Source organism: Pundamilia nyererei, unplaced genomic scaffold (assembly GCF_000239375.1).
Source record: "Pundamilia nyererei isolate P.nyererei 1_Seehausen unplaced genomic scaffold, PunNye1.0 scaffold00037, whole genome shotgun sequence".
NCBI classification, from domain to species: domain Eukaryota; kingdom Metazoa; phylum Chordata; class Actinopteri; order Cichliformes; family Cichlidae; genus Pundamilia; species Pundamilia nyererei.
In genome coordinates this window covers 810204-821827 of record NW_005187438.1, presented here as the reverse complement: position 1 = coordinate 821827, position 11624 = coordinate 810204, and the positions used below count along the sequence as shown (strand labels likewise).

The window sequence follows — 11624 nt, the reverse complement described above, 5'->3', positions numbered from 1 at the left end:
AGAATAAATGATCTGGAAGCTGTTAGGCTTACTTACAGCAGTAGCTCTGTCTGCACCTGCATAAACTCCAGGACACGTTTACAAACAGTGTTTGTTGTTGTTTGAGCTGCAGCTGCAGGTTTGAACTCTGCAAAATGTCCTGTGATTGGTTTTTTTTTGTTTTTGTTTCTAGAGTTTATATTTTTGGTATGGTATCTTTTTATGAAAAATACAAGAGTAAAAGTGCTTTTAACATGTGCTTCAAAGCGAAGTTTGACTGGGAACCTCAAAGCTCAACAGCCTGCATCCACAGAAATGCACTGCAGCCTATATAATGTTTGATGCGTCATTATTTATTCCAGTCTATCTTGCAAATACATGTTTGTGCTTCAATGTCATGCACAAACATAAACTATTAGATCCTTAAGATCAAACCTATGTCAAAATTGTTTCATTATTTTGGTCCATTGGAGTGTGGTAGGCCATCAAAGGCCGGAATATTACATGAAATCGCTTGCTTGCCCAAAAATGGGTAAATGATGTAATTTGGTAAAAAAAAAAAAACATTAAAAACTACAATTTTCATGTGTTGACTTTAGAATGAAAGCAATTTTACCTAAATCGCATGATATAGTACTGTCAGTAACAAGGAATCAACAAAGGTGGTTATAATGGGTTTCAACTGGCCAAAAATGGCCACGATAGAGTCAAGAGGAACAATTTGGTGTATAGTGAATATTATTGATATTATTAAGGAGCTGATGTTGAAAATGAAAAAATCTGACAAAAATACACACCTTTGAGAAGTTTCATTCCATTTGCATTAACAGAACAAAAATGAAGTAGCCACAAATGGCCAGGATAGAGCCCAGAGGGTTAATTAAATGTTCACATCTGTTTTCTTTTGGTTGGTAGTAAAAAATAAGCAAAAACTCAGAACTTCACTAACAGGTGACTGCATGCAGTAATTTCTAACTAAATGCAGTTACTGTTAAAATCGCAGTTAAGGGTTTGTTTGATTAAAGCGATCCATGCTTACATCACTGATGCAGGCCCGTAAAGTTGTAAAATTTCAAATGTGTACTAATAAACATCAAACAGAGTTTTTCGGTCTAACAACAAAGCACATCGCAGATAATAATCTGCATAGGTTGCAATTCAGTGCTGTGATGTGTGAGACTGTGGGTCAGGCAAACTTTCTGCAAACTATTTCTGTGAACCAAGTCGAAAGTAGTCCAACTTGACTCTTCTGGCAGCGCACTACAGACAACAAAAAACAGTCAGGGTGCTATTTAATTACGGCTGATAACTGTTGGTGGTATCCCACCCCCGGTGATTGCACACACAAATTAAATCACAATTCATAAATACTCCAACTCAGAGGGAACCCGCTCTGACTTTTAAGCCTTCCAAGTGAAGTGGCGGATTGTGCGTTGCCCGCTCAAGATATTTTTTGAAAGATAATTGCGAGTGTTCTTGAGCAGACGGCTTTAGAGGAGCCTGGTAAACAACTTGGCAACGTTGAACACTGTATCACACTCACTTTACCGCGAGCGGCAAATTGAAACAAGCCAAACTGCTACACAGCACTAATGCAGATTCGGGCGGCTGCATCTTTGTATTCAGCAGGGAGCAACATGAAAGATTGAAGTTTTTAATTGCTTTCTCCACATCACGGGACGATTATTGTTGTGTTCTTTACAAACGTGCCAGTGAGTACAGCTTGGCTCTACGACGCTGCCAGCAAGAGAGCGAAGGAGGGAAGCAAGGGGGCCTAGCGATAACAGGAACTGGAGAGTGTTTCAGGGAGACCTCTAGGGGCCCATAGGGACCCCAGCCGCACTCGTCTAGTCCTCCAAAACAACAACCTTTTAACTCCAATTACAAACCTGAGGGGGCAAAAATGGGGTAGTAATGGCATCGAGACAAAATTACTCTTTTCCCCAGTGCCTGCTTAGAAAGGAGCAAAGTCATAACAGCAAGACAGAAAACAATAAGACTGTCTCCAACATGTTCTCCTGCCAGATCTGACACCTTACACCACTTTGACCTGCAGAGGAAGGTAATGAGTTGGAGGAGGTGGGGGAGGTTTACCTTGGCTAGCATGGCCAAATGCTGGTTCTGTACGATGGCCGTTCTGTAGGTGGCCAGGCCACCCTCCTCTAAACTGGGAAAAAGGTAGTACAGGTGAACACTGTGGAAAGAGAAATCAAACACAAAATAGTTCAAGTTAGCCTTTTTATGATTTTTCAAATCAGAATTTCTCATCCGAACATGTTAAAGGATAGAAAAATATGACCAAGTATAATCGAATAAAAGTTATTGCTCAGCCCAGCAGACACGAGAATCAGTGATGAAGAAAAATAAGCCAATAACTGTCCAAAATAAGGATGACAAACATACAATCTACACGCCAAAAGCAGCCCACCAAGGACGGCTTTGCAAATGTGAAAACTGGGCATCGTTTTGGACTCTAGCTTGAGTTGCGAGTTGCTAAAAATACCAGAAAACCGTGTTAACGTGGTGTCTTTTAAGGATTCACTGTTACATGGGCCAAGTACGGGTGTTCGCTGGCTCTATTATTCAGTCCAGTCTCATAGCAAAATGTGAAATAGTCACAAAAGAGCAATCTATTTTTTTCCCCACTGACAACAATTGCCAATTTTTTCTGTGTCAGCGAGAGCACAAGTTTGTAATATTTGTGATATGCTTAGGTAGGAATATTTCTTTTATTTACAACGATAAAGAGAAGAAAAAGCTTTAAAAGACTAAACTGTGATCTTTTCCTGAACCTAACTCAGAGGTTTCTAACGCCTAAACCTCACCAAGTCATTGTTAATGCCCGAGCTCAACCGAGCGCCATATGTTGAATGAATATTTAAAAATGATACAAATGATGTGTGAAAATCTGCGTATGACTCAAACTGGTGTGAGCAGTGAAATGACTCCACCATCAACCCCTCCTGTCTCAAAGTGGAAAATTTTCATTTATGAACATGGACGAGAATCGGTACATATAAGGGTGGACACAGAAATAACTGCCTGTTGGCGAATGACATGACATTTACAGCTGGTAGTGGCTAGTGTTTGTTAGTTATTTCATTAGGTCTACATTAGAAAGAAGGTTTGGTGAGGAAAAGCGGAATAAACGATGACATAATGACAAAATACAACAACCTATATTTTCAACTGGCCAAACTGGTATAGTCTGGTATGTCTAATTCCCTTTAAATGTCACGTTTTTGGATTTTCTTCCTTTTCTTTCTTGCCGATTCTTTTCTGAGCCAAACGTCTGAATCATCACGAGTTTTGCATATTTGTTACTGACAAAGAAATATGCATGGCTTGACACACCACCCCGAAGTGAAGCGGTTAAGTGAAGGAGCTGTGCCAACACATTTCTTTGACTGATGACAGCAGGCTGACTGAATTGCCTTTCCCCCCCCCATAAAATATCTCAGGAAGTTCATCCATTATTTTGTAAATGAAGGATTTGATAAATGTGACATTTTCTGGATGTACTTTTTCAGACTAAAGTAGTGGATTTTTTTTAGCTTGTTATATAGGACTTGAGATCAAATTGGGCTGTTCTTGGCCCATGAACTAAAGAGAGTTTGACAGCCCTGGTCTGTCCAAAAAGTTTAATGCCATTTCACGCTGCCTCATCCTGCATTTTCAAAACTCTTCAAGACCGACTAATTAATTTTCCCGACATATCCAGCCTTTCCAGGTCTGCGCTGGAACCCAGAAAATGGCGGCGGACGCTTGAGTGGTTCCACAGCTGGGTTCCGCGCTAGCAGGTTCCATTTTCATTACGGTCCGGCGTCTCCCTAACTGCGGCGTGTCATTTGATTTCATTTGAATTAAAACAGGCAATTTAATTCAGTCATTTCTAATCAATGCAAAGAGAGGAAAGCAGGTGGCGTTCTGTTTTTCCAAATTCACGAGAGGTCCATTTGTCAGGGTATTGTGATCTTAGTGTGGAAACAAAACACTTGGAATTAATAAAACCCACTTAGTGTAATGGAAAATAATGAGTCCAGAGACTCTTGGTTTGCTAGCCAAAGTGTCAGTCACACAACCCGACTGAGTGGACTCCACAGCAATTTTCAGGTAGGAAAACACGCTGTATTTATATCTCTGCTTATTAATAGCCTCCACCAACTGTGGCACTTTCCAGACACCAACTGTGAAGCTCATCTGCAGTCTGTTCCTCGTGTGCTTTTCTTTACGTGTGCTGCTGTACTTTCTGGCCCAAAAATAAAGAAACCAAATCAATGCGCCCAGCCGTGCCTCGGTTTTTCTTAACACAACTACAAACATGGCTTTACAAGCATTTATCTTTAATAATTTTTACTCATTTAAACACCTGGACTTAAAAAAGTCCTTCTGATGAAATATTTACTTACAAATATTGCACGTGGCCTTATTTTCTTTACATCAGCTGCTGACCCTTGTAAAAAAATAATCTTGCTGCTCCCCTCTACTCAACACTAACTCCCACCCAGCGTTTGGAGCTATTCAAATGTGCAAAATATTCTGTTGGCTGAACAGCAGAGACGCAGATAGCCTCCAAGGGCAGTGCATGCTGGAGGTGCACGAGGCAGTTGGCCGGATCTGCTGTAGCCATTTAACTGGACAAGAGGCTGATAAATAATTCAGAGGGCCAGAGCGTAGGCCAAGCATGTCTCGTCAGACGCTAACAATCAAAGAAGAAGGCAGAAGAAGAGGAGGGGGGTGAGAAGGAGAGAAAGTGGCAAAACATGCCCGGAGATACCAAGAGAAACAGAGGCTAACCACCTTCTTTGTAACACAGTTCCTGGTGCATAAGGAGCTGAAGCGGTATCCTTTGTAACCCAGTGTCAGCTCCTATTAAGGTTTAATCCTGTTCCTGGATGTTATGGAAGTGTTAGCATTGAGGCTTACAAATGAAATTCTGGTAGGAGAAGTTATGCTGGTGGGCAAATGGAAATCTGATAAAAATCTATTCTCCCTTTTCTATGTGCATGTATGCGTGTGAAGGGTACACCTCGCGGAAAGAGAAAAGCCCTTTTCTTATATGTTACAGCATTTATGCTCGGAGACGGGGGAGGAGGATGTGGTGGAACAGTGGGAAAGTACAGTTAGTGGCACACTAACGGACTTCACCGCGATGGATTTTAAGTCAAATGATCGAAATGTGATTGAAGTGAAGACTTTCACTCAAGGGTCATTCAAGGGTTTTTACAAAAGTACCTCATTAACTGTTTATTAATTAGTGTATTTTCTGCACTACGAAGCCGCACCACCTGATGGATTGTCGGAGCATTAGGGCTGCCGTAGTCAGGAGCCTCACCGAGTAATCGGGGTCCCAAATTTCATCCTCTTCATGTCCCAAAGTCAAACGAACACTGCAGCATCACTGAAGAGTTAAAAACTGTCTAAATTCGTTCATCCTTAATAAAATGATCAGTGTTGCTCCTTTACCAGGAGTAAAAATTACGTTTAACATCCAGGCATCCTTTAAAACAGAATTTATTAAACTTAACAGAGTTAGAGGTTAGCAGGAAGTTAGCTCGCCAGTTTCGCTAGTTACCTAAACATGATATTGCATGTTCTGACTGAGAGACTTCTGAAAAAAATAAAACGTACAGCTCTGCCATCACTTCCAACATAAATGAAGACAAGAAACTAAACAGCAGTGACGTTTGTAGGGTTACTGAAGTTGGACTAGCTGGTATATAATGATGTGCTACGTGATCGCTAGTGACACAGCTTTGTTACAGTGAAGCTGGAGGATGAACGCTAACTTTTTTACACTCAAAAGTTAGCATGAGGGTTCCTGATGGTTATGGACAAATGCAATCGCATGGCAGGATGCTGTAAACGGACCAAACTTCAGTCAGGAGAACAACTGAGATAATCCATCCACAATACGAGGTTAGTCATGGGAATAGAGCAGCTGCGAGAGAATTCAACATTAATGAATAAATGGTACGGAAGTGGAGGAAGAAAGAAGAATGACTTGAGTAAAGTTTGACTTATCTGACTGTTTTGCGCCTTATGGTCCGAAAAATACGGTATAGCCTTTTTTTATACATAGTTCCCAATTTTCAGAGATTCAATATTAATTCGGCAAGTTGACATAATTTATACTATCATTAATATAAGGATAAGTACACTCTGGGTCATCATTTATCCCACTAGCACTAGTTCCACTCGCACCACATGCCCATGCCATAAAACTGTGATCGGCCTCGGATTATCCTCCTCACACCGGTACAAGTTAATTTTAGTCTCCTCTGTCCAAACAGCTTTTTTCAGAACAGTTTCTTGAGTGTAGCCAGTGGTTCATGCCATGCTGTAAACCCTTTCTATTTCTATGCATGGAGGCATCTCTTGATTGTAGACCTTGACACGAATACACCTGCCTCCTTGTGTTTCATTCTACATTTCAGACCGCATTGTTGATTTGGTCGCTCCTCAAGTTTTTATTACCTCTCCAACAGCCCGCCCACCCACCATAACGATGTCCTCCCTCCCTCGCTCTGACGTCCGTTTGGACAACACCTGGAATCAACCCCAGAACTTTTCTGTTTAATCTGTCGTGAAATAATAAAGAGATGTTTTTCAATTATGTCCAATAACTTCTGAGCCTCTGAAAGCAGAGAACTATATATAAAAATGGGTGTACTTCCTAAACTGTTAATGAACCCCTTGAATCAAAGCTTAAAGTCTGCACTTCAATCACATCTTGATTGTTTGATTTCAAACACTGTGGCGGTGTGGAGAGGCAAATTCCCAAAACACACACAAAAATAGTGCCAGTGTCTAAAAACTATAGCTACTGATAATCTCTGCACTTTTCTCACGTTTCCTCTCAGAGGAGGAGGAAGTGGTGGAACACTGAGGAGGTAGGTGGGCTCTCGCTAAGTAATGTATGAGATTAGTAGTAGCTATATATATATAATGAGCAGTGTGTGCTGTGCTTAGGTAAGTGCCGGACAGCAGCGCCCGCACTCACCTGGCAGTCAATAACACAGTCAGCATTCCAGACAGCAATTCCAGACAGCTAATTGCAAGTTGTCATGGAGAATTTCAGCCTATTAAAATAGGTTGAGGGCGGCGTGAGAGGTAACGAGGAGGAGGAGGTGGTGGGAGGGGTGGGGTTTACATCCCAGTTCCAATTACCAGTAAATCACTGTCTTGAATGAGTTGAAAGTATGGAGAAGAGCGTGGCCGTGACAGACGAGGATAGATGTAGACAACGAGAAAGAGGGAGAAATGGAGTGAGAAGGTGAGAAAGGAAAAAAGAGACAAAGGCCGATAGTGTTCTCGTCGGCTTCAATTAGCGCAGGTGTCTATCAGAGGCTCGCAGGCGCTTTCTCACCTGGTGAGGAACTCGACAACAGCATCACCGAGGAACTCCAGTCTCTCGTTGTGATTGATCCTAGAGATGGGGAGGAGACGAAAGGAAAGGCGGAGATGTTAGGACATTAGAAGAGGTAGCAGGAGAGATGGGCTTCTCACACATGCACGCACACTCTCTCTCTCACACACACACACACACACACACACGCGCACACGCACACACACACCTGCTCACCTGCTAAATCCCTTGCTTTCACAGTTAAAGTTAATTTTCTTGTCAGCAGGCCTGCCGGGTATATTAATCACAAGAATCGTCCCTTTGATTGCTCCTGTGGTCAGTGATAGCATGAACAGATATGTGCCCGCAGGCAGCCTACCTGGAAGGGGAGGGGTCATCCTGTCCCAGACGAGACATGATGTTAATCAATGTGTTGATTCCTGCGGAAAAAAATTTAAAAAATCCCCGGGATGGTAGGGTTAGAGTTGCCTGATAAAAACGACTGGTCATTTTTAGAGTAGGAAAACATTGAAATAAAGACCTTTTTTCCTCATGTACATGTGGTGGACCTTCCTGTCGCCATATTTGGGCTGGCGGATGCCGCAGTTGGACAGCGAGTTGCGGGCGTGGTCGGGATTCATGCCAAAGTTGAGGTGATGGCTGGGGTGAGTTAAGGCCAGCTGAAAGAGAGGAAACGTTCGTCGATTAACAAACGGGGATATTTTGAACACTTTGTATACCCACAGGAAGTTGCTGTCACACTTTGAAAATCTGACTGGGATGTTATCTGAAATACTTCTACGTAGTTTGTGTCAGGAGGTCCTCAGTTTTGGATAAAAAATACCTGTAGTGCGTCTGAATTTGGACAATTATGCATATTATTAGTTCCTTGTGACCATTTCAATGGTCTCACAGGGTGATGATCATTGTTTAATACAAAGACAAGTGTTGAGCAGTCTCTCCATTTCAGAGCTAAAATTTCCACACTCTGCATTTTGACCGTCACAAGTAATCCATGCAGTACTTGTAAAAGCACTTCATGAAGTTGTACCCGACCACGTGAATGCTCTTAGAAGCATGTTACAGTTTGGCATCTGTGAGTGTGCTTGGGTGCAAGTCACGTGAATTTCGTCACCAGACAACGATCGCAAGGCTCTGAGCGGGCATCGACAAGCCGGCTGCTTTTTAATTACCGCACAGATTTATCTGCAGAGGTGCCAGCCTACAACGCAGGACCTACGCAGGCACCTTTTAGTCGGACTTATCAAAGACTTAAAGAGTAAAGTGACTGACTACTCATCCGTGGTGTCTCCAGCTGTCTGTGTCCACAACTAGAATATAATAGCCGCTTTACAATTCCCTCGTCTCTGAGTCTGCTAGGGTCCAAGTGACATAAATTTCATCATCAGACAGCAAGTGTGAGGCTCTGCCGTTTTTTTGTGACTGGCAGACTCGTCCACAGAGACTTTGCATTACAATACACCAACTACGCTGCGCCCATCAGACAGACTTCAAAGGAGAATAACAGGAATGACTGCTGACCTGAGGTCTACAGCTGTCTGTGTTAAAATAGCAAGTCTAAGTACGGTAGTAGCAATTTGAAACATATTTGTTTGATGTAAGCAGTGGTTCTGACTGTATAGAGCAGACAGACAGAACATGTGATGTCCATTCACTGGCTGTGATATGTCACCAGACTGTTACCTAAGCAATCCTCACATGCACGCTATCAGGCATCAAACGGGGGAGCTGCTCGTTAAAGGCCATTTAATGTCTGATCTTTTGAGTCCTGTTTGGTCTAGAACAGTTTAGGCTGCAGTGCACGAGTAAAAACAGCTTTCTTTGCAACCAGGAAGGTCACCTATATATATGAGATGGAGTCTGCATTACTGCCGACTAAGGTAGTAATTTCTAAAAGGCCAAACGCTACAGTGGAAAGCGTTGAAGCACTGACCCATGCTGGCTGTTTAAACACAAGCCCTTGTGTGGCTACAACTTATATGCAGTAATCATTCAAGTACATATAGTTTCAATCAATCAAATAATAGAGAACGAGGCGTTGTTTCTTTTTTCTGCTTAAAATTAGATCCCGGCCAGCAGACACCAGCAGGTCATAAAAACAAATCAAGGCCAAAATCAAGATCAAACTTCCAAATAAACAGCTCTAACTAGGAAGACCGCGCTCAATACGCAATCGCATGGAAAAACAGTTTAAATGAGGGAGCCACACTCTATGAAGAGGATCTCAGACAAGCTGCCAGAGGCAAGCACCAGCAAAGAAAGGAGAGAGTCCCGTATTCGAGCACCTCACATCAATGCCCACACTGCGAGAACGTTAACGGTTCCAGAATTGGCCTCTTCAGCCAATTAAAGACCTAAAATAAGAACTACCCAAGAGGCGCACCATACTTGAGTTGTGAGTGTGCACCGATTACAGTATTCATCTGCATCCAGTGGCAAACATCCACTTATTGCTAATAGAATCAATGAGGTTGGAGGGATTTGGATTTTAATTAAATATTTTGACAGATAGCTTATCAACTATTGTTAAAAAAATAGAAGATAAGAACTGAAAGAATTAAGGCAATATACTCTAAAAGACTCAAACACTGCAACGCAAAAGAACTCCATAGTTGGACCAATGCTTTTATTCGGTATTGTGATTATAATGGTTGATGCAACAGGTCAGAGCCATTCACTTAATCCTCATCCTCCGCTGCAGGCTATTATCCTGTCCTTTAACAAAATGGAGGAAACCATGAGCTCCAAACAACTCCATCTGAAAGCGTCTTTGATTCAGTGTCCCAGATGGCAAAATGGTGAATAAAGCTAAGGCCATTTGCCAAATACAGCAAATGGATCACAGTAACATTACCAAGACAACGAGTGTGAGGTCACCTTTTGGCTCGTCACCAAAGTGAGACAGAAAAAAACAGCAATTCTGCAAAGTAGTTTTGGATCAGAATACTTGGGCGGCTTTCAAATGAATCTGAGCAAATTGCACGTTTCTTCTCATTTCATTCCAACTTGATTGTTTAAGAAAGTTAAAATCTATTTAAAAAAAAAAAAACACGCACAAACAGAACATCAAATATTTTTCATGACTCTTTTTCACAGCGCCAAACACTAAAATAAAAGCCACTAATTTTCCAAGGAGTTTAATTTACCTAACTTTTACAAAATATTCCAGTTGTAGTCAAATGCAAAGTTCCTGGTATATGCATTGCTCGAGTGTTTGGGCTGCTTAGGTCATGAGACTTTTTTTCTCAGTGATGCTATTTGCATTCTTAATGCATTTGTTGCTATTTTGCATTAGTGACTATATATATTGACATCTGAGCTGCCACTTGGGAGCAGAATAAAGGAATACGGAAAAAACAATTGACCTCCAGGTCAGTGTAGAACTGCCAAAAGCTGCAGTTCCTCTAGTGGCCTCTTGAGGTTGGTTCCAAAAGTCAGTCAATCCCAAAAGACTCCCAAGTTAAAAGTCAAACTTTACAGGATCTCTATTAATCATATCGTCTGGCATACCAGCTGTATGGTTTATGACAGGGGTCGGCAACCTTGGGCACGCGTGCCACAGCCGGCATGCGAAGGGTTAACTGATGGCACAACACGCACAACACGACGGTATCTTAGCTAACAACCCAAACTACCAGATTCAACTTGTAATTGGCTAAAAATCACTTAGCCTACCGGTGAGAGGGACGTTGCTAGCTGGCAGTTTTAAAATGCAAGCGATGTTGAAATTTCCACATTCCGACACTTCAAATACTTCAGGAGCTGTCCGCTCAGCGCAGCATCAGCACCACTGAAATAAACGGATACATCCGTAGACTTGAGACAGAACTCGCAATGCGTTTTCTGGACTTTCGGGTTTATGGACCAATGTTTTCTTTTCTGATCAAACCAGAAAGCTTTAATGAGCAGCTGGGTTTGTCTCGCATTAAACTGGCTGGACACAGAGGACATCGAAATGCAGCTGATAGAACTGAAAAGCTCGACACTATGGGGGTCAAAGTTTGGAGAACTACGAACGCAGCTGGAATCCACAGCTGTGCGTGTTCATGGAGCTTGCATTTTCACCTGCTGGACATCACTACCTGACAAGTTTAACTGTCTTTAGAACATTGCAGAGGCCTTATTGACAGTATTTGGCTCTACATATCTGTGTGAGCAGATTTTCTCTCACATGAGTGTCCTCAGGTAGCCGTCTGAATGCTGGACACTCGGAGACCTGTGTATCTGAGTGGGAGACCAGAGATCACATTAACATGTGTATCCCTGTATTAACAAA

General features: G+C 42.1%; 1 protein-coding gene across 4 annotated transcripts in view; it reads right to left on the bottom strand.

Annotated features, from left to right (window-relative positions):
* Positions 1-11624, bottom strand: part of drosha (drosha ribonuclease III) — a 136954-nt gene that overhangs the window by 71569 nt on the left and 53761 nt on the right. For 3 of the 4 annotated variants that reach the window (XM_005730412.1, XM_005730411.1, XM_005730415.1), the window contains 5 exons: positions 7869-8007; positions 7707-7767; positions 7565-7615; positions 7349-7408; positions 2074-2173 (listed from right to left, as the gene is read on the bottom strand). In XM_005730412.1, the coding sequence (XP_005730469.1) occupies positions 2074-2173; positions 7349-7408; positions 7565-7615; positions 7707-7767; positions 7869-8007 (411 nt within the window). The remainder of the gene's footprint in view (positions 1-2073; positions 2174-7348; positions 7409-7564; positions 7616-7706; positions 7768-7868; positions 8008-11624) is intronic. The other variant, XM_005730414.1, reaches the window with a different exon arrangement.